This window comes from Oncorhynchus clarkii, chromosome 24 (assembly GCF_045791955.1).
Source record: "Oncorhynchus clarkii lewisi isolate Uvic-CL-2024 chromosome 24, UVic_Ocla_1.0, whole genome shotgun sequence".
NCBI lineage: Eukaryota > Metazoa > Chordata > Actinopteri > Salmoniformes > Salmonidae > Oncorhynchus > Oncorhynchus clarkii.
Window position 1 is genome coordinate 13,604,995 of NC_092170.1, and position 27,998 is coordinate 13,632,992.

A 27,998-nucleotide genomic window follows, 5' to 3' on the forward strand; every position below is an offset into this window, starting at 1 on the left:
TACAAATAAATTATGCAATTATAAGGCCATTAAATTACACACAACAGCATGGCATATTTAGATAGCGGAATATGCCTAGCCTAAATCATATTTACTTTCTATTTTTCAGCTCAAGTGTTTATTCTAGACAAGGCTCTTCTGTGTCTTTATTGTATCATTCTCACACAAGTCCTTTGCTGAAGGCCCAAGCCTATACTACGCCATCTACTGGTATAACATTGTTATTGAATGCCGTTCTAAAACAAGCTCTAGACTTTTATTTTGGAAATTAAATGGAAGCTGCAAAACAATTCTAACGTCTGGGCTAGAGTTGCTTGATTGACTAGATAACTTTGGTTCATGCCCTTTGCAGGTGCCACATTACTGACAAAAGTTTGTACATATGAAAAATACCTGTAACCGAGTAAAGGGAGACGTAAAGTAAGAACTTAATGTGAAAATGTTCATTCATTTTACGTGTACGTTTCATGTTTCATGCATTGCTTTTCTTACGATCCTAACGACACGTACCTTCAACCTTTTTGGCAGCTATCTCGACCCATAAATATTTCTACAATGGTTCGGTCAAAACAAGCATTGTGATTGGTTGAGACGCGTTCTAAGCCAAACTAAAAAGCATATTTCGCATGGGTAAACCTATGACTCAAAAATGGGAATCTTGTTTTCTGTTCCATCTGAGAAATCCCTGCTCATCCACTGCCCCATCAGCCCAGCCAGCCAATTCATTAACTTGAACTCCACTGTAAAAGGCATCTAGACATTATTTCCCCTTGCTTTTAGCCTACCATTTTGTTTGTAACAATGGGGGTTTGTACACTGAACAAAAATATAAACACAACATAAAGTGTTGGTCCCATGGTTCATGAGCTGAAATATAAGATCCCAGAAATTATCCAAATGTACAAAGAGCTAATTTCTCTCAAATGTTGTGTGCAAATTTGTTTACATCCCTGTTAGTGTGCATTTCTCCTTTGCCAAGATAATCAACCCACCTGACAGGTGTGGCATATCATGGTCTTAATTAAACAGCATGATCATTACATCCCACACCTGGTGCCGGGGACAATAAAAGGCCACTGTTTTGAGGGAGTGTGCAATTGGCATGCTGACTATAGGAATGTCCACCAGAGCTGCTGCCAGAGCATTTAATGTTCATTTCTCTACCGCCTCCAACATAATTTTAGAGAATTTGGTCATGCGTAAAGCCGGCCTCACAACCCCAGGCAACGTGTATGGCATAGTGTGGGTGATCGGTTTGCTGGTGTTAACAATGTGAACAGTGTGCCCCATGGTGGGGGTTGGGTTATGGTATGGAGTGCCTAATTAATTTCAATTGACTGATTTCCTTAACTGTAACTCAGTAAAATCTTTGAAATTGTTGCATGTTGCGTTTTATATTTCTGTTCAGTATACAAACGTTGCTGTCTGTTACTCGACATTTGCAACATACTTTCAATATTGAAATTCGATCTGGAAAAACGTTTTGCCTGCGCTGCAGACGTCTATATCGGTCTGCTAATACAAGACTATTAAAGGCCCATGGCACTACTTTTGTGAATTTAACTGTGTAGTTGACTAGCGCCTCTGAACAGTGTCCTGAAGAGAGAGCACGTTTTCTCTGCCAGGCGAAATCGTGCATCATTAGCTCGTTATGGATGTTTTAAAAACATCTTAAATGAATGCAAATGCCGCTACTTTGCCGATAATCTGGATGCACTGTAAATGAGCTGTAGTTGGCTAGTTTGCAAGCAAGGGATAAGAAAGTTGCCAGCCAGTATGACAATAGAACATTTCGAACGAACGACTGGGTCGTGTATCTGGCAACCGAACGGCTTGGGTAGCAACCCTAGATTTGTGTCTGGACAATATCTCATGGAAGGATGAAATCATATGAATAAATTTAAAGCTGTTAACCTGTTGTATGAAAGTTAATGCCCTCAATTGGTGTTTAGAGGATACTGTATATTGGCGCAGTTTGCTGGCCCGAGACGAACACCCATGCCAATATCCTCCTGACACTGATTTCTCAGTCATTATCATTTTATTAATAAGTTGCACTACTTTAGGACTGATGCCCAACTGAGCATTCTACTCAATGCATCCTCATTGTGCGGTGATTTGTCTAAAGTGCATTACTGTGGCTTGAAAATACTATGAAATTTAGGAAAACCTTGTCATTTGGATTTTGCCACATTGACTTTAGGTACAGTATAACGTTAGCTACCTTAGCATTAGCAGTGCTAGATATTTGTTTTACAAACTTTGCAAGCTAATGGCAAAATTGCCATCTGTCTAAAGTACATTTGACAACATGATAGCAAAGTTGTTTCCTACTAAATGGAAATATATTATTGATCCACAAATGTAGTCGGAGTCTCCCTATGGAGGGTGTGACGCAATGGCGAAGCCTCCGGAGGCATGCAGGAGCCAAATTTAGCTCCATATTGCATCGCAGGGCGTATTTAAGCAATAAGGCCTGAGGGGGTGTGGTATATGGCCAATATACTACAGCTAAGGGTGTGCCTGGATACAGCCTTTAGCTGTGGAATATTGGCCATACGGTGCCTTCGGAAAGGATTCAGACCTGGATTTTTTAAAACATTATTATGTTACAACTTTATTCTAAAATAGATTCAATTGTTTTTTCACCTCAATTTACACACAATACCCCATAATGACAACGCAAAAACAGGTTTAGACATTTTTGCTAATTTACTAAAAATAAAAAATCACATTTACATAAGTATTCAGACCATTTCTCAGTACTTTGTTGAAGCAACTTAGGGCAAAGATTATAGCATCAAGTCTTCTTGGGTATGACGCTACAAGCTTGGCACACCTGTATTTGGTGAGGTTCTCCCATTCTTTGCAGATCCTCTGTCAGGTTGGATGGGGAGAGTTGCTGCACAGCTATTTTTAGGTCTCTCCAGAGATGTTCGATCGGGTTCAAGTCCGGGCTCTGGCTGAGCCACTCAACAACATTCAGAGACTTGTCCCAAAGCCACTCCTGGTTTGTTTTGGCTGTGCTTAGGGTCGTTGTCCTGTTGGAAGGTGAACCTTCACCCCAGGCTGAGGTCCTGAGCACTCTGGAGCAGGTTTTCATCAAGGATCTCTACTTTGCTCTGTTCATCTTTCCCTCGATCCTGACTAGTCTCGCAGTCCCTGGGGGGGGGGGGGGGGGGGGGGGGGGCAGCAATGAAAATAGTCTGGGTAGTCATTTGATTAGCTGTTCAGGAGTCTTATGGCTTGGGGGTAGAAGCCTCTTGGACTTAGACTTGGTGCTCAGGTACTGATTGCCGTGCGGTAGCAGAGGGAGCAGTCTGACTAGGGTGGCTGGAGTCTTTGACAATTTTTAGTACTTTCCTCTGACAACGCCTGGTATTGAAGTCCTGGATGGTAGGAAGCTTGGCCCCGGTGATGTACTGGGCTGTACACACTGCCCTCTGTAGTGCCTTGCGGTCGAAGCCTGAGCAGTTGCCATACCAGGCAGTGATGCAACCTGTCAGGATGCTCTCGATGGTGCAGCTGTAAAACCTTTTGAGGATCTCGGGATCCATGCCAAATATTTTCAGTTTCCTGAGGGGGAATAGGTTTTGTCGTTGCAGAGGGAGGTGTTTAGTCCCAGGGTCCTTAGCCTAGTGTTTATCTTTGAGTGCACTATGGTGTTGAACACTGAGCGGTAGTCAATGAAGAGCATTCTTACATATGTGTTCCTTTTGTCCAGGTGGGAAAGGGCAGTGTGGAGTGCAATAGAGATTGCATCATCTGTGGATCTGTTGGTGAGGAATGCAAATTGGAGTGGGTTTCTGGGATAATGCTGTTGATGTGAGCCATGACCAGCCTTTCAAAGCATTTCATGGCTACAGAGGTGAATGCTACGGGTTGGTAGTCATTTAGGCAGGTTACCTTAGTGTACTTGGGCACAGGCACTATAGTGGTCTGCTTGAAACATGTTGGTATTACAGACTTGGACAGGGAGAGGTTGAAAATGTCAGTGAAGACACTTGCCAGTTGGTCAGCGCATGCTCAGAGTACACGTCCTGGTAATCCGTCTGGCCCTGCGGCCTTGTGAATGTTGACCTGTTTAAAGTTCTTACATCGGCTGCGGAGAGCGTGATCACACAGTCGTTCAGAACAGCTGATGCTCTCATGCATGTTTCAGTGTTACTCGCCTCGAAGCAACCATAGGAGTTATTTAGCTTGTCTGGTAGGCTCGTGTCACTCGTCTGGTAGTCTGTAACAGTTTGCAAGCCCTGCCACATCCGACAAGTGTCGGAGCCGGTGTAGTACGATTCGATCCTAGACCTGTATTGACGCTTTGCCTGTTTGATGGTTCGTCAGAGGGCATAGCGGGATTTCTTATAAGCTTCCGGGTTAGAGTCCCGTTCCTTGAAAGCGGCAGCTCTACTCTTTTAGCTCAGTGCGAATGTTGCCTGTAATCCATGGCTTCTGGTTGGGTCCATGGCTTCTGGTTTACAAATGGAAGCCGATTAGAGGCAGTAGAGATGACCAGGGATGTTATCTTGATAAGTGTGTGAATTTGACCATTTTAAGCATTCGAAATGAGTACTTTTGGGTGTCAGGGGAAAATGTATGGAGTAAAAAGTACATTATTTTCTTTAGGAATGTAGTGAAATGGAAGTAAAAGTTAAGTGTATATCAGTACTCAGTGTATATCAGTACTCAGTGTATCACACTGTCAACTGTAATTTTGTTGTTCACACATTCCCTCCTCGTCTGCAGATTTAGCCGGATGATTTTGAAAAAAAGACTAATAAATGCTTCCAAAAAACGATCCAAATCAAAAGTCACCAATTCCTGGTTGTTGATGAAGAATGTCTCAAGTTTGAAGAGGGGAATAAGGAGCAATGCAAAGCAGGTAAATGTACCCAGTGAACCCAATTTGCTGGGGTTAAAGTTCTCCGTCACATGGATTTGGCCAAATTGGCAGTTTAATGCATGTACAAAAGTATCCTCTTTCCCTAAACGCATGATTGCGATGACTTTTTACATGAAAGGGGAGGTTAACTTGGCTCCACAATCAATCTGAGGTTGACAGTGATGACTTAGATGCAGAAAGTAAGCAGCATTCTGGGTAAATTTCCGCAACAACTAAGAGCATTTAAGCGCGCGGCTCAACTTCTCTTCTGTTCTGGTCCAGTGGCTACCTTGCTGTAACAGCGCAAAGCGACCCTTTGCACATGTGCAGATTATGTGTGTCTGAAGTCTTGAATCTTGTGCATTTCAAATGACGTTGCTCGTGGCAATGTCATTTAGCTGAGTCTGCCTCTTAAGTCATGGGATTTTTGGGGGGCTTTAACCCCTGAATCTGTGTCCGGTAAATTGGCCCTCAAAGTATGGCACAGAGACAGGATTGGGTAGGTTACTTTTTAAATGTAATCCGTTAGTTACTTGTTACCTGCCAAATTGTAATCAGTAACGTAACTTTTGGATTACCCAAACTCAGTAACGTAATCTGATTACATCGTTACTTTTAGATTACTTTCCCCTTAAGAGACATTAGAATAAGACATACAGTGCCTTGCGAAAGTATTCGGCCCCCTTGAACTTTGCGACCTTTTGCCACATTTCAGGCTTCAAACATAAAGATATAAAACTGTATTTTTTTGTGAAGAATCAACAACAAGTGGGACACAATCATGAAGTGGAACGACATTTATTGGATATTTCAAACTTTTTTAACAAATCAAAAACTGAAAAATTGGGCGTGCAAAATTATTCAGCCCCTTTACTTTCAGTGCAGCAAACTCTCTCCAGAAGTTCAGTGAGGATCTCTGAATGATCCAATGTTTACCTAAATGACTAATGATGATAAATACAATCCACCTGTGTGTAATCAAGTCTCTGTATAAATGCACCTGCACTGTGATAGTCTCAGAGGTCCGTTAAAAGCGCAGAGAGCATCATGAAGAACAAGGAACACACCAGGCAGGTCCGAGATACTGTTGTGAAGAAGTTTAAAGCCGGATTTGGATACAAAAATATTTCCCAAGCTTTAAACATCCCAAGGAGCACTGTGCAAGCGATAATATTGAAATGGAAGGAGTATCAGACCACTGCAAATCTACCAAGACCTGGCCGTCCCTCTAAACTTTCAGCTCATACAAGGAGAAGACTGATCAGAGATGCAGCCAAGAGGCCCATGATCACTCTGGATGAACTGCAGAGATCTACAGCTGAGGTGGGAGACTCTGTCCATAGGACAACAATCAGTCGTATATTGCACAAATCTGGCCTTTATGAAAGAGTGGCAAGAAGAAAGCCATTTCTTAAAGATATCCATAAAAAGTGTTGTTTAAAGTTTGCCACAAGCCACCTGGGAGACACACCAAACATGTGGAAGAAGGTGCTCTGGTCAGATGAAACCAAAATTGAACTTTTTGCCAACAATGCAAAACATTATGTTTGGCGTAAAAGCAACACAGCTGAACACACCATCCCCACTGTCAAACATGGTGGTGGCAGCATCATGGTTTGGGCCTGCTTTTCTTCAGCAGGGACAGGGAAGATGGTTAAAATTGATGGGAAGATGGATGGAGCCAAATACAGGACCATTCTGGAAGAAAAGCTGATGGAGTCTGCAAAAGACCTGAGACTGGGACGGAGATTTGTCTTCCAACAAGACAATGATCCAAAACATAAAGCAAAATCTACAATGGAATGGTTCAAAAATAAACATATCCAGGTGTTAGAATGGCCAAGTCAAAGTCCAGACCTGAATCCAATCGAGAATCTGTGGAAAGAACTGAAAACTGCTGTTCACAAATGCTCTCCATCCAACCTCACTGAGCTCGAGCTGTTTTGCAAGGAGGAATGGGAAAAAATTTCAGTCTCTCGATGTGCAAAACTGATAGACATACCCCAAGCGACTTACAGCTGTAATCGCAGCAAAAGGTGGCGCTACAAAGTATTACCTTAAGGGGGCTGAATAATTTTGCACGCCCAAGTTTTTGATTTGTTAAAAAAGTTTGAAATATTCAATAAATGTCGTTCCACTTCATGATTGTGTCCCACTTGTTGTCGATTCTTCACAAAAAAATACAGTTTTATATCTTTATGTTTGAAGCCTGAAATGTGGCAAAAGGTTGCAAAGTTCAAGGGGGCCGAATACTTTCGCAAGGCACTGTATGTTACCAATGGAACAACATCTATTGCAGGATAAATCAATGTTAAAGTTTACATAGCTGGCCATATATGGATGTTACATTTTACTTTATGGGTTGATTATGTAGACTTCTAACCCATCCCTTTCTATTACATGTGATATGATAAAATGTAATCTTCAATTAATATAATTTATAAGTCCAAAATTGGATGTAGCAACTACATTGCTTGGACTGTAGCCTACAAAAGTCTATACCTGCTCTTTTTCCCTGTGATCCATCAAACACATTTGGTGTGTTATCATAGTGGTCTCTGACTTGTGGTCAGACTCGCTTAATTGGAACAAACTTACATTTGCAAATTTTTTCAAGCCTGATTTGAAAAAGTCCTTTCTGAATTTAAAAGTAATCCTCCAGTTTTTCAAAAGTATCTGTAATCTGATAACAATATTTTTGCTGGTAATTTAACGGATTACAGTTACCATTTTTGTAATCCGTTACTCCCCAGCCCTGGATAGAGATCAGGCTCCTGCATAACACAACCACATACACCAGGGAAGACCATGTGACAAAAACATGCAAAAGTACTTTTGTATGTATACTGCTGCAGGACATACAGCATTTCCCTTTGTTGAATGTATATCGTGTCTTGTTTTCTGGTTTCTAGATGATTGCCGGTTCAATATCCAATTCTATAGAAACAATGACATGCCCAGAGGACTTATATGGTGTGCTGTAAGAATTGGAACCAAAAAGGAGTTTCTGCCAAACCACTGGTAAGCATATAGATTTTGAATAGACATTTGCATTCATTTTGAAATGAACAGTGCTTACATCTACGTTACATGTAATGTATGGCTTTATTGTCCAGCTGAACTTCCCACAAAGCAACAAACACACACTGAAACGTTTCTTTAGCCTTTGGGTTGACAACTGAGTTGGGTTCAGCAGTTCAAGAAAAAACATCTGTTTCCCTTATGAGACAAGACCATTTCAGTTTCTCCCAATTGAACACGACCCAGGTGTGATAATTACGGTACCTTCATACCAGCTGTTTGCACAAACACACTTCACACTGACAAGACAAAGGTAACCAAAAAAAAACTTCCCTATTTTCCTCCAGCAGCAATCTTTGGCTGTTCACACGAGGCTGTGCTCTTAATGGAACTAATTATTGGTACAACTAACTGCAGATGTCAGTCAGGTCGGGTCCGTGCTACTTGAGCTTTGAGGCTGGACCAGATGCAGAGCTCATGCAGTTAGGCACCTCCCTGAGGACTGAGTGTTTATATGGATTTACAAAATCCTGGAATATGACAGTTTATGGTACTTTTGTTAAGCAACTGAACTCATCAGCAGTGCATAGAAAGTTATTTTTTACAATGAGGGACCATTTGTGTTAATGCTTAAATACCCATTATAAATGAGTATAAACAGCTTATGATTGCTTAAAACGGATTGGTGACATGTATAAATCGAGACCAAATAAAAAGACAAAACAGTTGATTTTCCAAAGCCATTTAAGCTTTCAGACATGTGTAGTAGTAGGACCAAGACCTTCATGTTTCTTGGCTGTTTAACCAGGACAACTTCTACTTGTTTCAGCCGACACTCCCAACAGTACAAAATAAAACGATGCCATTTTGACCAAGTGCATGCACTCATGACTTAACTTCATATTTGATGCCAGCTGTACTTGACTTGTTGACGCTTAGCAACTGTTCATACAAATGATCAGATAAATGGAAAATTTAATTCCTGCCAACATAACATTTATACACTAAGCAAGAGTGATGCCAGGCACAGCTGTGTAAGTAAATTATGCACATTACTATAAAACCAGGATATTGTCATTTGACTGACAACAAACAGGGTTGGTACAAGTGGAAGCGCAATGATGTACAGATCAGTATGCCTACTTTTCTACATGCTCAACCTGGGCTGTGCTCAGTGGGGTGAAATGTTTAGAACGTTGCAGTTAGAAATGTCATGAATAGAGCTGTGGTGATGCCCAATTCTGCATGGCAAAATGCATACCTATCTGAACGTTTTCTAACATCACACCCTTTCTGAACAGACCCATAAAGTCCAGAACAGTATGGCTATGAAGTTTAAATACTGCTAGTGGTCACACCCATTTGCTCTTGTCAATCAAATCAGACTGCAAGGTCAACCAGACTAAATGTGTGGCACTAAGCTGACTGCAATGGTCTTGAAGGGCACTAGCTGTTATTTACAGATTGGTGACGGACGCAAAACATACCACAAATAAGAATGCAATGTCTACATGATCTCTTCTGTACTAAATTAATTTATTACAGAAGAGATTAAGTCATTTGCCATAGTAGATCTGAAATTAAGGACACAATCACAGGATACTTCCTCATTAGCATTACACAAAGTGTTTGTAATATAGCAGTTTGATAACAGGAGTGAACTCAGTGAGAGGAAGCTAGAAATGCATTGAATAAACCTGACAAGTCCCTATTCTATCTACAAAATGCATTTCTATCGAAGCGTTCTGTAAAATTGCACCCTTTAACAGGCCCCAGGTAGAAGTTAACCGTATAACATTTCACTAAACGGCAGCATACACTGTGTGTGCATGTTTGATTGGGGTCAGAAGGACAACTTATATTTAGTTTAGTCCACATCATAAAATCAACAGGAGCAGATCATTAACAGGCCTGTTGAAGTACAACACAAACCTCAACATGAATTACAACACTTGTGAAATTATATATTCATAGAAATGTACATAATCCCTTGAATGTTTACAATCATATCAGAACAAGATGGCCGATGTCCCAGTGCCCATCCCAAACCTCAGTCCATTCATTTGCTCCATAATAGGGCCACCGCTTTACAAATGCCTACATCGTTGTAGTTGAAGTAGCAGAGACCGGCAAAGGTGACAGTTGACAACAGGAAGAGGCCTGCGTTGGCCATCTTGATCTTCGGTTCTCCATGAACATAGTCCGTTAAGACTTGTCCAATCCCCCTGGGGAGGTAAGACAATACAAGAAATGTATGAGACTGCTTAGAACCACAATATTACTGAATAGCCAGTGATTTAGTGCTAAAAAAGGCTAAGTAACACCCCCTATACAATTTTTGGTAAACAAGGGCAAAATTAAAGTGGCTAATCATTTAACCATTGTTCTCAAATGTTTTGGGGCACTGAACAAATTCCAGGTCTGAGCACAAACTTAAAGAAAAGTCTATGCAACTTTCAGCACGCGTATACTGTGAACACTGAGGCTGTACCCGCTTTAAAATTACAGTTAAGTGGCCAAGTAGGCTACTTGATCATAATGTAGGCCTATCAGAGTTGCCTACCATCAAAAACAATGTAGAAAATGCATCCCATAACATTGAAATATGTTCTACCATTCAGCCTACAGTAGCAGCCAATGTGTAGTGTGCAATGTAGGCCTACATTCCATGAGACTTTTGGTTGAAAAAAAAACACGCAGGGCTTGGCATGGACCTGTTTATCCACTTGTCCTTTAGACGAGGTGGCTTAAAATGTTGTTTGATGCAAGAAACCAGTGTTAAATAAAATGCATTATTCCCATACCATTATTACAGAGGAGCAGACAAATTATGCTAGCCTCTCTCGCTTTGATCTCAAAACAAGCGCACCTACTCATGACCGCTCATGCTGTAAACACAGTCCAGATATGGCAATGGACTATTTGCATGTAGGTCTACTGCAGCTCTAATTGTTTATGCAGCACCGGGCTAAGTAGCGCGTGTCAATGCAATAGAATCCTACTCGGATGCATTCTGCCTAAAACAATCTTTTGCATAGTTCATTTTGTTTCGGTGTGTTGCATTGAAAGTGGCTAATATTGCGTTGATTTGATCACAATTGCCACAGTAAAAGAGAAACGCTGATAGCGTTAACAGGGCAATAATTAGAGCAGCGGTTGAGTCAAAATGCATGCCGAGATCTACCGATTAGATAAAAAATAAAACAGGACTCAAAGCGTAAGCCTATGCAACTTTAACCAATTAAAAACAGTACTGTAGCAATTAAGTTTGTGCAGCAAGCTATAGGCCCAATACATTATCACTGCATATTGGCATTGCCAATGCATTGTTGTTCGGGACATTTTTTATTTTATTTTTTTAAATTGAGGTCGGCTATATGATCATACCAATAATAGATCTGTTGCTGTATTACTTGAGGCACAGCTGAGTGCAGCTAATTTGCTTTTAATTTTACTCAGCTGATGGTGCCTGCATCTGATGGTCAGTCTCAGCGGACTGAGGGTCCGCCTCTCAACATCCCTCCGCTCTCCACTGACACTGACCAAAGGAACACAGCCTTCCAGCTGATGGCAAAAATCAAGTCGCACCGCATTATTTCTCATTGACAAATTCATGTTTTTACTCCTATGAAGACAAGGTTAAATATTCCTTCATTATAAAAAAAAAAAGACATAAGCTGCTAATAGTAACAACACAAGCCTATAGATCTACTTTCCTACTGATTCATTACTGCAGCAGTGCTTGTTGTAGCGCTGAGTGGAAATAGGAAGAACATGCAAAGTGTTGAATACAAAGTCCTGAGTAAGTACTTAAAACATGAACTCACTCATAAAAACTTCTGTATTTGTTGACAGTCTCTCTAGTCATGGTTTTGAAGTCTCACAGTAACAACTTTGCGATAGCTTTTTTAAAATGTAATCCTGCTACGTTACTGCAGACGCGGTAATCTGATCCAGCCGATTGACCAGTGGTAGGCCTATAGTGCACTTGATTTGCTCTCCGAGCGAGCCGGAAAGGCAGAGTTTGTACCTTCAGACATGAAATGGTTCAAAATGGCAACACGCAGGACAGCTGAATCGGGTGCACCTACCACCAACAGCCCGAGACCAAAAAAATAAAGGAACACAAGGCTTTACCGGTGCTTTTTTTTTACAGAAATGTTTGGCAATCGAATAGGAATGCCTTGGAGATCGACCAGGCCATCACAATCAACCAGTTGGTGACCACTGCTCTACAAAGTTGAGTGTAGTTTAATCTCATGCTTCTCTCTGGTGGAGCTGCACAGCTTAGAGGGAACATTGGTGTTAACCCTCCTACGCCACTTGTCATAGCCATCCCGACAGGACAGTCCTGACTTCATTGGCTTCCCCAGGGTAATGTTTGAGAGAGGGAATTGGACAAATGCATCATTTGGATGACTGAAGGCCCACCAGAGAACACACCAACAGCTCAAGGCACCATCATGTGATCTTAGTTAGGTTATTCTTTGTTTAGACTACAGGGTGGGGTGTCTGGTCCTGTTTATGTAGCCCATGTGAAATGGCTAGTTAGCAGTGCGCGCTAGTAGTGTTCAATCAATGACGTCGCTCTGAGATCTAGAAGTAGTCGTTTCCTTTGCTCTGCAAGGGCTGCGGCTTTTGTGGAGCGACAGTTAACGAGGCTTTGTGGGTGACTGTTGTTGATGTGTTCGTTGATGTGTTACCCCAGCCTGGTTCGAGCCCAAGCTGGGGTAAGGATAGGGACGGAAGCAATACAATTACATTGAGAACAAACAGAACTGTAAGCATTAAGGAATAAGGAATGGTGAAATCCTTGAATAGTGCCTAAAGAGAGATGTAAAAAAGATTGGCTTAGCAATGGTCTCGGAGGACAGAGCTTCGTAGGCGTGCTCAGTGTTCCTCAGTTAACTGGACAATGGTGGTATTTGATGACTCCAGCTCAAATAGCGGCACTCACACAGCCTTAGCAAGTAAGGCGAAGTTAAATGGTATTGATCTCCTGGAACATATGTGGAGCGCGGTTTTAAAAACGGCTGCATACTTCACAAAAGTAGCACACATGACCAGCATTCTTAAGCGTCATCTTGATGTTCAAAAGAATATATATGAGCGTGCATTTCAACTCCTCAGTGACAAGTTTGACAATTAGCTGGTCTTCATTAGAGGGACATGCCTTGAGGATATCCAAGTACCCCAAACTAAAACCTAAGGAGTATTAACACCACACATGACAAGGATTTGTGCTTTAAACCTGCCACTTTCATTTAGTCAGTGGTCTAGCAATGGCATAGTGCCCCAGGGCGACATTAAGCCCACCTCTTCAAAAATCTAAAAGCTCTCGTAAATGAAAGCAAAATAAATGCTAAGAACAAAATTGTTTTTGCATGAGCAGAAATGTAGTGCACATGGACTTGATTGGTTATCCCAACCACTTGCCTACTCTATTCACCATTGTCCTCCATAAAAGCTTCCGACTGTAGTCACAACACAAGTATATTTCAAGCTGAAAAACTATGGTCTGGGTTTATTCGGAACATGTGCAACGATTTTGTCCGGAAATGATCGTTTTAGTGGAAATATGAAAGGAAAAACATTTAACCAGAATAAGGAAGAGACAGCTGGCCAGTGCCCTTTAAACCAATGAACATTTTTAGAGGGGAAACTTGTCTTACCAGTGGCCATGCAGGGTGAGGGCAGCAGCCAGCGAGTAGTCAACAGCAGGTCCGGGGAAGTAGTAGGCAGCAGGCCCCAAGGCCAGCAGCAGTACGCTCACCACACGCTCTCCTGTCCAATGCAGGGAGGCAGCTTTGGACACAGAGCCGGCTGCAAAAGGGCAAATAACAAAACATCCAATCATACATCCACATGCAGAACTAACCTCTGTGGAGAGAGAGGGTCATCATTTAAACAGACTCCTCATTGAGGGGCGGCCGGTAGCCTAGTGGTTAGAGCGTTGGGCCATTAACCGAAAGGTTGCTGGATTGAATCCCCGAGCTGACAAGGTAAAAATCTGGCGTTCTGCCGCTGAACAAGGCAGGTAAAGGCCTACTATAAATCTAACATGTTTTTAGCACATAGAAACAATTAGGTTTGTCTGTTAGCCTAAAGATGTTTTTGCGTTTAACAATTATCCCAGTCAGTTTATATCTTTCAGGTTCTATTATACACACCAGCGGAGATTGCAGAGGGGAGGATGGCTCATAATAAATAGTTGGAATAGAGCAAATGGAATCAAACACCTGGAAACCATGTGATATATTTGATACCATTCCACTGATTCCGCTCTGATTCCGAACTAATTATGTACCAACTATTGATGCACGATATATCGGTGAGCATATCGGAATCGGCCAATATTAGCTAAAAATGCCAACAGCGACATCAGCACGATGTCTAGTTTAACGCCGATGTGCAAAACTGACGTGCATACCTATAGCGTAGGTACATTACGTAATGACGCCATGGAAAAATGTTGCGCTACACAAATCAAACGTTGTCACATGCGCCGAATACAACAAGTGTAGACCTTACCATGAAATGCTTACTTACAAGCCCTTAATCAACAGTGCAGTTCAAGAAGAGGTAAGAAAATATTAACCAAATAAACTAAAGTATATAGAGGGGGTACCGGTGTCAGTGTGCGGGGGTACATGTTAGTTGTGGTAATTTATACTAGAGGTCGACCGATTAATCAGCGCCGATTTAAGATTTCATAACAATCGGTATTTGGCCTTTTTGGTTGACGATTACATTGCAATCCACGAGGAAACTGCGTGGTAGGCTGACCACCTGTTACGAGTGCAGCGTCAAAAGGACCTTGTGGCTGCAAGGAGCCAATTTAAGTTGCTAGCTAGCATTGATTGTTTTTTATAAGATAAGTTTAACAAAAGCGCAATCTTTGCACAAATGTACCTAACCATAAACATCAATGCCTTTCTTAAAATCAATATACAGAAGTATATATTTTTTAAACCTGCATATTTAGTTAAAAGAAATTCATGTTAGAAGGCAAGGGCAAGGGAATTTGTCACTTCTCTTGCTTTCAGTGCAAGCAGAGTCAGGGTATATGCAGCAGTTTGGGCCGCCTGCCAAACGGTGAACTCATTTGCCAGAATTTTACACAATTATGACATAACATTGAAGGTTGTGTAATGTAACAGCAATATTTAGACTTATGGATGCCACTCATTCGATAAAATATGGAATGGTTCCGTATTTCGCTGAAAGAATAAACGTTTTGTTTTCGAAATGGTAGTTTCCGGATTTGACCATATTAATGACCAAAGGCTCGTATGTGTTTTATTATAATTAAGTCTATGATTTGATAGAGCAGTCTGACTGAGCAGTGATAGGCAGGAGCAGGCTCGTAAGCATTCATTCAAACAGCATTTTACTGCGTTTGCCAGCAGCTCTTAACAATGCTTAAAGCACAGAGCTGTTTGACTTCATGCCTATCAACTCCCGAGGCTGGCAATACTAAAGTGCCTATTAGAACATCCAATAGTCAAAGGTATATGAATTACAAATGGTATAGAGAGAAAGTCAATGCCTCAATTCCTATAATAACTACAACCTAAAACTTCTTAACTGGGAATATTGAACCACCAGCTTTCATATGTTCTCATGTTCTGAGCAAGGAACTTAAACGTTAACTTAAAAAAAAAAAAAAAAAACTTCTCCAACACTGTTGTTGCATTATTTAAACCAAAAATTGAACATGTTTCACTATTTATTTGAGACGAAATAGATGTTATTTATGTATTAAATTAAAATAAGTGTTCATTCAGTAGTTATAATTGTCATTATTATAAAAATCGTCCGATTAATCAGCATCTGCTTTTTTTTAGTCCTCCAATAATCGGTATCGGCGTTAAAATCATAAATCGGTCGACCTCTAATTTGAACATGTAGGTAGGGGTGAAGTGACTATGTATAGATAAACAGTGAGTAGCAGCAGTGTAGAAAACAAATTGAGGGGGGGGGGGGGTCAATGAAATAGTCCGGTGGCCATTTGATTAATTGTTCAGTCTTATGGCTTGGGGGTTAGAAGCTGTCAAGGAGCTTTTTGGTCCTAGACTTGGCACTCCGGTACTGCTTGACGTGGGGTGGCAGAGAAAGGTTTATGACTTGGGTGACTGGAGTCTGACAATTTTATGGGCTTTCCTCTGACACCGCCTATGATATAGGTCCTGGATTGCAGGAAGCTTGGCCCCAGTGATGTACTGGGCCGTACTCACTACCCTCTGTAGCTCCTTACGGTCAGATGCCGAGCAGCTGCCATACCAGGCGTTGATGCAACCGGTCAGGATGCTCTAGATGGTGCAGCTATATAACTTTGAGGATCTGGGGACCCATGCCAAATCTTTTCAGTCCCCTGTGGGGTAAAAGGTTTTGTCGTACCCTTTTCATGACAGTCTTGGTGTGTTTGGACCATGATAGTTCATTGGTGATGTGGACACCAAGGAGCTTGAAACTCTCGACCCGCTCCACTACAGCCCCGTTGCTGTGAATGGGGGCGTGTTCGGCCCTCCTTTTCCTTTTCCTGTAGTCCACGATAATCTCCTTTGTCTTGCTCACGTTGAGGGAGAGGTTGTCGTCCTGGCACCACACTGTCAGGTTTCTGACCTCCTCCCTATCAGCTGTCTCATCGTTGTCGGTGATCAGGCCTACCACTGTTGTGTCGTCTGCAAACTTAATGATAGTGTTGGAGTCGTGTTTGGCAATGCAGTTGTGGTTGAATAGGGAGTAAAGGAGGGGACTAAGTACACACCCCTGAGGGGACCCAGTGTTGAGGATCAGTGTGGCAGATGTGTTGTTGCCTACACTTACCACCTGGGGGAGGCCCGTCAGGAAGTCCAGGATCCAGTTGCAGAGGGAGGTGTTTAGTCCCAGGGTCCTTAGCTTAATGATGAGCTTCATGGGCACTATGGTGTTGAATGCTGAGCTGTAGGCAATGAACAGCATTCTCTCACAGGTGTTCCTTTTGTTCAGGTGGGAAAGGGCAGTGTGGAGTGTGATTGAGGTTGGGGCGGAATGCGAATTGGAGTGGGCCTAGGGTATCTGGGTGGATGCTGTTGTGAGACATGACCAGCCTTTCAAAGCACTTAATGTCTACCAACGTGAGTGCTACGGGCTAGTAATCATTTAGGCAGGTTACCGTCGCTTCCTTGGGCACAGGGACTATGGTGGTCTGCTTGAAACATGTAGGTATTAGAGAGGTTGAAAATGTCAGAAGACATTTGCCAGTTGGTCCGCACATGCTTTGAGTACACGCCCTGATCGTCCATCTGGCCCCGTGGCCTTGTGAATGCTGACCTGTTTAAAGGTCTTGCTCACATAGGCTACCGAGAGCGTTATCACCCAGTCATCCAGAACAGCCGGTGCTCCTGTGCATGCTTCCATTGTCTCGCTGAAAGCTTTCCTAACCTAACCCACAAGGTCTGCGGTGTGGACCGAGCAGTCATTTGAAAGAGTAAGAACATTTCAGCGAGACAACTCAAAGGAGAAATCCATTAACGCCAAGACAACAGTATTCATTGCCCTTGACAATCAACCGTTCTCTGTTGTCGGGTGATGTTGGCTTTCGCCGACTGGTCGAGCACCGGTACACACTAACAAGTGCGCTATTTTTCAGATGTTGCCCTCCGGGAGCTACACAGTAAAAGCGTCACGACTGAAATTTGGACCAGCGATATCAGCCCCATGAGCATGCTGAGTCTGACAGCACAGTGGGTCATCGAGGATTTCGTGCTGAGGAAAGTACTGAGAACATGTTTGAAACTTGAACACACTAGTTAGCTCCATTCGACCAACTGACTTGAGAAATAAGCTCCTCAACTGCCCCTGCAGCAGACGTGATACCCTCCGTCATCGGATTGAAACATCTGCTCAACAAAACTGCCCACACAGGCTGTGAATAATTGATTCCATGCTCGATGCTATGTACAAGGACCGCTACTTCAATGCAGACAAGAAACAGGGTTTACGTGAAATGTTACATACACAGCTGGACAAGATGAAAAAAGACTGACTGTGCGCACCGAGGAAGAGGCGCCACGGACAGAGATGAAACTTCACTGTTTGACATGCATGATGAAATCCTGGTTGAGAATGAAACGACGGAATAGAACAGCAAGTTAGTGAAATAAATAGGTTTTGATTATGTTTTACTGGTAATGGGGACATATGTAAATGTCAACAAAATAACTTTTTGGTCAGTGTGGTGTGTGTAACCTTTATTTAATCTAGGCAAGTCAGTTAAGAACAAATTCTTATTTACAGTGATGGCCTACCTGGCCAAACCCGGATGACGTTGGGCCAATTTGTGCGCCGCCCTATGGGACTCCCAATCAAGGCCAGATGTGATACAGCCCGAATTCGAACCAGGGACTATAGTGACGCCTCTTGCACTGAGATGCAGTGCCTTAGACCACTGCATCCATGTGTTAACTATTTAACCGTACTAGAATGCTTAAAAGGCCGCTAAAATATTAAATATCAGTATTTTTTTTTTTGGCAACTAAAATATTGGATATCGGTCAAATGTCATAATGGTGCATCACTGGTACTAACCACACAAACAACATGCCAGTGGTGACATCACTAACCGGCTCCCTGACAAATGACTTAACCCCCCCCTCTCTCTCAAGTCCTTCTTACACGACACAATTCAGTGTACAAGAGAAAGGAAGAAAATACTTGAATCCCCTTAGGTGTAGGGCTATAGGCTCTAATCATAATATAGGCCTACCACTCACCTTACATAACATGTAGCCTAACCTGAACATTGATTACTTTAAGGAGTCATAAAAAAAAAATCACAAAAACACAATGGCCACAGTGTTCTGATAAGACTGGTATTCCTCTTAGGCAACACATATAGCCCATTATTAATCTTTGAGTGCTACAGGCAAACTGTAGGCTATCAGCAAAACTCTTATCGTGGGAACAACAAACCCCGGAGAGATGAGGATCCATGAATCCTAGCCGTCAACAGGTAGGACCGGTCTTGGTCCTTTTGCTGTGTGACCAAGGGTCGTGCGAGCAGAGAGCTGCGATAAAACAAAACTGTAGGGAGAAGACAAATCTGTGTCATGAACTATGACAATATTTCAACTAAATCACAATATTTACAGTTCAATTATAAGTAGGCTATAAAATAAGACAAAGCAACAAAAAACAATATGGCTTAAGCTATAATGTAATGTCAATTGTTCACACATGGCTCAGTTACAAAATGTGAATATTATTTCACATAGGCCTTTATAAATCAGAGGATGAGTCTTCCCTCAAGGAGTATCATGAAAATAAACCATTCCATGCTTTATGTGGTTGTCAGCAATCAGGTGTAGCCTATCTGGTTTATATGTTTTTTAGGGTAACTTGCTTGTGTGCATCTTGTGTCTTGGTAGTTTTTTAAAGTAGTGGATCTACAACTAGCAGTCACATAAGGTAATGGCAACTATTTGAGGAACTGAAGCATAGGCAGCCAATGACTGGATGAATTGGATTAATGCCACACTATGTGGGATTGATAGGGATTACAATAGCCTAAAATGTATATAGAATATTTTGTAAAGTGATAGATTATGTTAACCATAACCCTTAGTTCCTACCAAGCATGAGGCCTAAAACTGATATGAAGTGTTTAGAATCGAGGTTGGTCATTTTAGCTGATTCAGGATACTTTACGAGATCCGTAAACGGATCTGATTCAATGCAGAGTGAAGCCGGCTAGCGCGTTGTGCAAGTAACCAAAAGATCACTGGTTCGAATCCCCGAGCCACTATGAACTTGAAAAGTCGTTGCTTTGCTCATCCATCAGCTATCATTAACGTTAGCTGGCTAGCTACTAGCAAGTTACGATATGTATGTACAACGTTACTTTGGACAAAAAAACTGTAATTATCAAGAACAACGATATGAAATACACACAATTGTGGAATTAACACAAAGACACTTACGTTTGCCACCTCTGTGGCAGACTGAACTTATCCTGACGATGGCCGCCATGACGATTACCCAACCAAGGTCACACAAATCTTACCCGGATGCAGTTGCTGTTTTGTCCACTGCTGACCAAGAGTTTTTAAGCACTGGGTGATAGTCGACTGCGGATGCTTCTTCGTCTTCTTTGCATATGCCACATAAACTGCATTTTAATCCAAACAATTATGCAATGTTTGCTTGATCATGGTTTAATAGGCTTTTTCTAATAAATGTATAAGAAACATATGCATTTTTAGCTAACTTTATGGACAATGTTGATCTGCAAAAAGAGAAGACTGCACATTGCAATATGTTGACCACAAGGTCTGCATCTGGTCCCAGACATTAACAACTCCTGTAGAAAGTCTGCATTCAAGTAAGATGATAAACACTTATACTACCTGAGGATAATACTAAACATGACTCCCGATATACATTTTGAATTCTGGATTTAATAAATAAGAACTAGGCTAAATCCTGTTTTACTAGACTATATCCCCAGGCAGTACTAATAATGAAGTAAGGTTTAAAAAAAATGTGCAATGGTCAATCTTAAAGTGGCAATCCTTAGTTGAAATGACAACAAAGCTAAATCCCTGCCTCGGTAAAAACCTTAGGGATGGGGCTAGAGATATTAACCACTCTCAAATTAATAGACAGAGCAAGGTTGCAAGGAGTGACCATCCATGATATCAAAGGTATAGTTTGAATTATGTTTTGAGGCTCTACAGTGTTTGATTACATTTACTTTGTTTACAAACATTGGAGTAAAACAAGTTCATATTTTGGGTTCTGATGGGGTACAACAGTTGAACTAAGCTCAATAGGCATGTATAAATTATATTATTTTTAAAAAATCGATGGATATACCACCGTACATCATTAATTTATAAATCCAAAAATGGATATAGCAACTGCAGATTACCCCTTTAATCTGAATAGATAGCAGTGATTATATTAAAGGGATGGTTCACCCAAATTACACAATGACATATTGGTTTCTTTACCATTTAAACAGTCTATGGATAAAGTACGACAGCAATCAATGCTTTGGTTTTGTTTACCTGGCCACTGTTTCAATAAAAAATAAAAGCATTTGTGGCACAAATCCAATGCAAGTCAATGGTACCTATTTTTGCATTTCCGTACTTCATATCAAAATCATCTATCTATAAGTAACTTAATTGAGTTACACCAGAGGTTCCCAAACTTTTTATTGTCCCGCAACACTTCAAACATTTAACCTCCAGCTGCGTACCCCCTCTAGCATCAGGGTCAGCACACTCTCAAATGTTGTTTTTTTGCAATCATTGTAAGCCTGCCACACACACACCATACAGAATCCATTTTGAGATACTTTAGGTTGGTGCGCGAAAATGCTGTGGTGTGAATACTTAAGTTTTTTTTTTTGCCATATCTGTACTTTACTATTTATATTTTAGAAAATGTTTACTTTTACTTCACTACATTCCTAAAGGAAATAATGTACTTTTTACTCCATACATTTTCCCTGACACCCAAAAAGTACTTAGCAGAACAGGAAAAGGGTCCAATTCACGCACCTATCAAGATAACATCCCTGGTCCTCCCTGCTGCCTCCAATCTGGTGGACTAACTAAACACAAATGCTTCATTTGTAAAATGAATTCTGAGTGTTGGAGTGTGCCCCTGGCTTTCCTTAAATAAATATAAAATACAATAGTGCCATCTGGTTTGCTTAATATAAGGAATTTTATACTTAAGTATATTTAAAACCAAATACTTTTAGACTTTTACTCAAGTAGTATTTTACTGGGTAACTTTCACTTTTATTTGAGTCATTTTCTATTAAGGTATCTTTACTTTTACTCAAGTATGACAATTGGGCACTTTTTCAACCACTGTGAAAATGCTAATATACTATATATTGACTTGCATTGGATTTGTGCCTCAAATGCCATACCTTGTCCATATACTTGCTTACAGGGTAAGGAAACCAATATGTAATTTGGGAGAACTATTCCCTTAACATAATCTATCCATTAGATTGTTTTAAAGGTGCAATATGCAGAAACCACTCTCTGGAATTGTTTGCCTCATTTCAGTTTGTGACAAAACAAGCAAGTATAGTGTAGAAGTATAGTATCATCTAAACCGTTGTGAAATATATTGTATTTTCAGCCGTTTGAAACGGGTATACAAGAAAAAAGTAAAAGATGCCAAAACAAAACATTAGAAGGGGAAGCATAGAAATATCGCACAAAGAACAGATCTGCCGCTTCTTAGAATTGATTTCAACGACGACAGATCTTTAACTCACAATTATATGTGAATTTGGTCAAGTCGCCTAAAAAGTTACATATCGTGGCTTTAAAAAAAAAATGGGTTGGCCTTACTTAAATGAAAAGTTGAACATTGAAATGATTGGAGAGTCATGACTCGTGTGTTAGTCAACTATCTTGGTAACGGAGCAAACTACAACAAACCACTGAGCAAAAAAACGCACGAGCCTACAGAGGTCATTATCCGCTCTACTGGTTGAATTAACCCGACTGTAACCAATCCCTGTTACTGCAATGGACGGCTTTGATTTAAATTCGTCAGAAAAGGCTGATGCTTCAGAGCTCCAAAGGATGATCGCAATTGAACAACAGAAAGCGCAGTTTCAGGCCCAGGTAGGTAGTTTAGCTACACACAGCAGCAGCCATGCTACGGAGTTAGCTAGCTAACGCTAGCTACATTAACTGTATTTTGAACTGTATCCTGCATGTGTTATTTTATTACACCATCAAACGTGTTCTCAGAATGGACAAACCAAATTGCGAGTTGATTACGAAATAATATATTTCTGTTTTGAGACCTCCATACGGAAATTGACTTAACGTTAGCTGATTCATTGCTTCTTTTGAAGGTGCATAACTTCACAGATGTCTGCTGGGACAAGTGCATGGAGGGGAGCCCGAGTTCAAAAATGGATTCACGGACAGAGACTTGCCTCGTGAACTGTGTTGACCGCTTCATTGACACTACCTTGTCTATAACCAACCGGTTCACGCAGATGGTGCAGAAGGGTGCCCATTGATGGGAGCTAGACAATGGGAAAAATACTGTTTTATTTTATAAAAGAACTGTTTTATTTTGTAAAAGAACTGTGCATTATGTTTCCTTTATGTCTCGAACCCCTAACACCATTGCCTAATATGCTGATATGCCACAGTACAATTATTAAAGAGGTAGGCCTAAATTGGACATGATATAGAATCACAACGTTTTTGGTTGCAATACGGCTTTATTAAAATAACATTTTTTAAAAAGAGGCCCAAGAACTACACCTACACCATGCTGCTCATTACATCTATGTAACGTATGTGTGACATCATCATTTGACATAGTTTTCTTTGCTACAATACTTTAGTATGTGTAACAAAATTGCCATTTTAAAACAGTACACACAAAAATAATAAAGTTTAGAAAGGGGAAAAGGTATGAACAATATGCCCTGAAGAGTACTTGTAAATAGGCCAGTAAACCTGTTCAGTTCTGTTTCATTTCATCCACACTCATCTCATCATGTTGTGCCATTCATATTGAGTAAAGCAGAACACATGTATACTAGCGAATGCATCATCAGACAGTACTAAAAAACGTTACAAAATTGTATTGTTTTTGGTTTGGCCATTGAATTTCATCATTTCGTTTGTCAACATTCAACCTTTAATCATGGCTTCTCAAGCTATTCAAAATACAATCGATGTCCCCAGGCCCCAGATGTCTATCATGCCAGGTTACTTATGTTCCTGGCTGCCCTTAGTGCAGATTTCATGGCAGTCTCGATCCAAGCGTGAGGTAGGGCCGTATGCTCCCCAGCAAAGTGGACTCTGCTCTCATTCCTGAACAGGTCTGAGGCGTAGTCCGTCTGCTGGTAAGGTGTGTAAATGGCAAAAGCCCCCAGGCTGAAGGGATCCAGCCCCCACTTCTTCACCAACCCTCCAGTGCAGAGAGGTCGTATAGCCTCCCCATGGATCTTTACCAGGTCATCCAGCACCAAGGCCTTCAGTTCATCCTCGCTGACCCCCTGGAACAGAGTGGAGTCATCGGAGCAGGTGTAGGATGCCAGGAGAGCCCCCCCAGCCGTGCCTGGGAAGCTGTGGCTAGGGTAGTAGATGAAACGAGAGGGGAGATCTGTGATGCTCTTCCCCCCTTTGATGCCCTCCTTTTCCCAGAATCTCTCACTGAAGCTGAGGACCACCTTGGTGGAGCTGGCGTAGTGCACGGACCGCAGGGCCTCCATCTTCTGGGGTGACAGCGGGGGTTGGAAATCCATGAAGAGGGTAGCCTTCGCTGTAGCTGTCACCAGGGCATAGTCTACTGTAAGGTTGGTCAGGGAGGATGGATTGCGCCAGTCCTGGTAGGATACGGTTACGTTGCTGCTGGTTTGACTGATGAGTCGGACCTTGGAGTTGAGAAGAATGGTACTGTTGAGGGCCTGGTAAAATGCCCTTGGTAAATGGTCAAACCCATCAGTGATCTCGTAATAGCTGAAAAACAGAACATTCCACTACTTTAATACACTACTTAAAAAACACTAGATGTAGGGCGGGGTGTCTAATTTGGTTATATGTGCATAATGCTGTTCTTACACAGTGTTGTCGTTAATATCTGACTGAATATACAGCATCTCAGTAAGTGATGCGTAGAAGAGGCTGTTCTCATTCAGGATATCTCCAATCATGCGCATGGCACCACGACTCAGGTTCCCCTCCTTCACTAGATACTCCTATCAGAAATCAACACTTATTAAAATTGCTGAATAAGGCAAAGTGCACACCAATTTAGCCTATAACAATAATCCTGCATCTTGTCTGATGGTTACCTATAAGCAACCAAGTGTTTTCTTACCTTGACTGAGTACGAGTCATATTTTCTCAACATGGCCTCGCAGCCGGCTGTCTTGATATCATCCCTTATCTACAACAAATCATTTGTAAAACATATTTGTTATAACTGTGTTATGTGACACACTGTACCTGTATATAAAATAACATTTAACATTACACAGTGTTCCACCACAGGAGTCTAATGCTGTGTTTGGAGCCCCCTTCCCTTTGCACACACCTTCCACAGGGCCAAGTCGAAGAGCTGACCAGCCGATTTTCCCCTTTCCTTGTCAGTCAAGGGATAGTTCAGCACGTCTGGGTTCTCTTTAACCGTATATGTTTTCTGTAGCAACCCGTTCACATAGTAATATGTGTTGATGTCATCCTGGATAAATGGATTCAGTCCAAGGCCCATTTTTAATGCAAATGATAAAAGAATTCTGTTGAATGAAAAATGCCATAGTTAACTTTGTTTTGATGGTTAAAGTAAACACCTGCTATCATTCTTATGCAAATCTATAGGACATGCACCTGTATCAGATCATGATTAATTTGAGAGGATGCTTGACCTCTTTTCAACAATAACATATGAGGAGAGGGGATAAGAGATCGCTACCTATTTCATGTGGTAGGACAATAGGCCTAACTCACTTGTGAAAGCTAGGGATCCTCATAGCACCCAGTTCTGCATACCATCCCTCTCTTCTATTTCTGTAGGTCTCCACCCGTCCTCCAATTCGACCACTTGCCTCTATTAAAGTCACCTTGTCCCAAAAAAATATATCAGTTTCCCCCTTTTACACTGTAGGCTTATTATTAGTCATAACCAGATAATTACAATACTGACACTAAATTCATTTCTGAGTATGTCAATCATACGTCAATTAGCATATGTCAATGTTATTCATTGTGTTGACATTGATACAGTAAATGTTATGAAATATACTGTACCTTGTGCCCTGCGTCCTCCAGAAACTTTGCTGCAGTCAGTCCAGCAATACCACCACCGACGATGGCAATACGATGAGGTGTCTTTGTGAAGGGAAGACCTCTGTTCACAATTTCATGGAGTTCGGCATAGTCTGAATCTTGCAGGCAGTCAAAAAGAGGATCTTCAATGTATCCATTGACACTGAAAACTATGACCACAACTATAGCGACAGGAACTGGAAAAGAAATAAGTAATTGTTTAATAGGCCTACAGGCTTCAAATATAAGAAACATGTAAAAATGTCTTTTTAAAAAGGGCTACAGAGGGATATATGTTTTTAAAGTATATGCAATATACATGGATGGCATGCAGTCTGTGGGGCTATTCTTGTTTTCACCCCAAAATCACAAAACTAGATTTAGAATGACTTTTAGAATGGTCCTGAACAACATCCCCTTTTCTACTTCCCAATAAGTTGTTGGAATTCAACAAAAAGTTTTTCCAAAAGTAATTTATTGTATTTGGAATTCCCCATAAGCAGTGGTGTAAAGTACTTAAGTTAAAAGACTTTCAAGTACTACTTAAGTCGTTTTTTTGGTATCTGTACTATACTTTTACTATTTATATTTTTTGACAACTTTTACTTTTACTCCACTACATTCCTAAAGAAAATAATGTACTTTCTACTCCATACATTTTCTCTGACACCCAAAAGTACTCGTTACATCTTGAATGCTTAGCAGGACAGGAAAATTGTCCAATTCACGCAAAATCTCTGGTCATCCCCACTGCATCTGATCTGGCGTGACTCACTAAACACAAATGCTTTGTTGGTAAATTATGTCTGAGTGAGAGTGTGCCCCTGGCTATCCGTGCATTAAAAAATAAAATAAAGAAATCGTGCCGTGTGGTTTGATTAACATAAGTTATTTGAAATTATTTATACTTTTACTTTTAATAATCAAGTATATTTAAAACTAAATACTTTCAGACTTTTACTCAAGTAGTATTTTACTGGGTGACTTTCACTTTTATTTTAGTCCTTTTCTATTAAGGTATCTTTACTTTTACTCAAGTATGACAATTGAGCACTTTTTCCACCACTGCCCATAAGGTGAAGCACTACTTGTTGTTCTGACAGTAGTCCCAATGTATTGCTGTACTCCCTGACACAATGAATTTTTACAAATTCTTCAAATAAACAAAAATATAGGCTATAAACTTTGATCACAAGTCAATTTGTCATTATAACTAAGCTAAAGTCAGATGAAGAAAAAGGAAAATACTTACAATATTTGCACAACGCCACATAGGGTATCATCTTGACTCCTAAGCCCAGAGTCCTTGCCTTCCCTTTTCTAGTGATGCTGACGCCCACTGGAGAAATAGAAACCTAAAGCGAAACGTGGAGGCGAGTACTGTAGCCTAGATAGTGTGATTGACTTTGTTTTACTAAATGAAATTAATATTATGAATGTTATATAACATTGAAAGTCCCCCCTCCCCAAAACCCAGCAAAATCTAGTTACACATTTGTTTTCGTTGCGAATTAAATTAAGAACATTAATTTGCGAATCATGCATAACGACTTACATTTAAACACCTATTCATGTATGTATAACTCATTAGACCTACACCCTTAAACTGAGATACGGGTAGGCTACCTTCATGGGAAACGACTCACCTTCATCAATGGTAACTTCTCAAAAGCAATATGCATGAATGAAACAAATATCTCTGAGCTATGTAGCTTAGCTATTTTCCTTCGCCTAAATCTTTTCTAGGATTCTTACAAGTTGGCGTCTTACCATGAATGACTAGACTGGAAATCACACATGGTATGTGTGAAATTGCACCCAGCGTATTTTAATGAGGGACCTATTTGGGCTTCTGAGGTCGGAAAGGAATATTTTCCCACACCGGCTCGAGATTCAACCACACTGAACAAATTAGATTAGTGAGGTTTACTATTCACCAGCATACCTCATTTCCCCCTTCCCACCAACATAATATATATTTTATAGTGCATTTTAGTGTCTCCTGAAGTCCACCTTGCCTTACCTAACCTGAGATAGAGAAATTATATTTTAAGATTCGAAGATAAGATTATATAGTGAGTTATTTAATTGGATACATACATTGAAGGTTAGGTTAAATAAATCGGAACGTCTACTCACCTTACTGTGATGTCAATTGGATAAGCCTGTCTTCTTTTATAGTGCAGGAAGAGTGCAATCGAAAGCAAACGCGAACGTTTCAAAAGGGTTGCATCAATTCCTTTATTTACGTAAATTGAGAATTGGATACATATCAAGAAGGACTT

At 40.9% G+C, this 27,998-nt stretch overlaps 2 protein-coding genes and 1 pseudogene across 2 annotated transcripts; 1 reads left to right on the forward strand and 2 right to left on the reverse strand.

Annotated features, from left to right (window-relative positions):
- Positions 1-8,626: 8,626 nt before the first annotated feature.
- Positions 8,627-19,997, reverse strand: LOC139382199 (succinate dehydrogenase [ubiquinone] cytochrome b small subunit B, mitochondrial-like). The gene is made up of 4 exons (XM_071126081.1): positions 19,864-19,997; positions 18,857-18,967; positions 13,573-13,723; positions 8,627-10,125 (listed from the first exon to the last, which is right to left on the reverse strand). Exons 1-4 carry the CDS (start codon positions 19,910-19,912, stop codon positions 9,960-9,962), a joined length of 477 nt encoding a protein of 158 aa, XP_070982182.1. The 5' UTR covers positions 19,913-19,997; the 3' UTR covers positions 8,627-9,959.
- A 2,343-nt stretch (positions 19,998-22,340) lies between these two features.
- On the forward strand, positions 22,341-24,921 carry LOC139382937 (mitochondrial import inner membrane translocase subunit Tim8 A-like; annotated as a pseudogene).
- On the reverse strand, positions 23,137-27,889 carry LOC139382936 (L-amino-acid oxidase-like). The gene is made up of 8 exons (XM_071127211.1): positions 27,853-27,889; positions 26,966-27,068; positions 25,696-25,910; positions 25,396-25,508; positions 24,983-25,184; positions 24,767-24,835; positions 24,508-24,644; positions 23,137-24,405 (listed from the first exon to the last, which is right to left on the reverse strand). The coding sequence occupies exons 2-8, from the start codon at positions 26,994-26,996 to the stop codon at positions 23,643-23,645; spliced, it is 1,530 nt and encodes a 509-aa protein (XP_070983312.1). The 5' UTR covers positions 26,997-27,068; positions 27,853-27,889; the 3' UTR covers positions 23,137-23,642.
- Between the last annotated feature and the right edge of the window lie 109 nt (positions 27,890-27,998).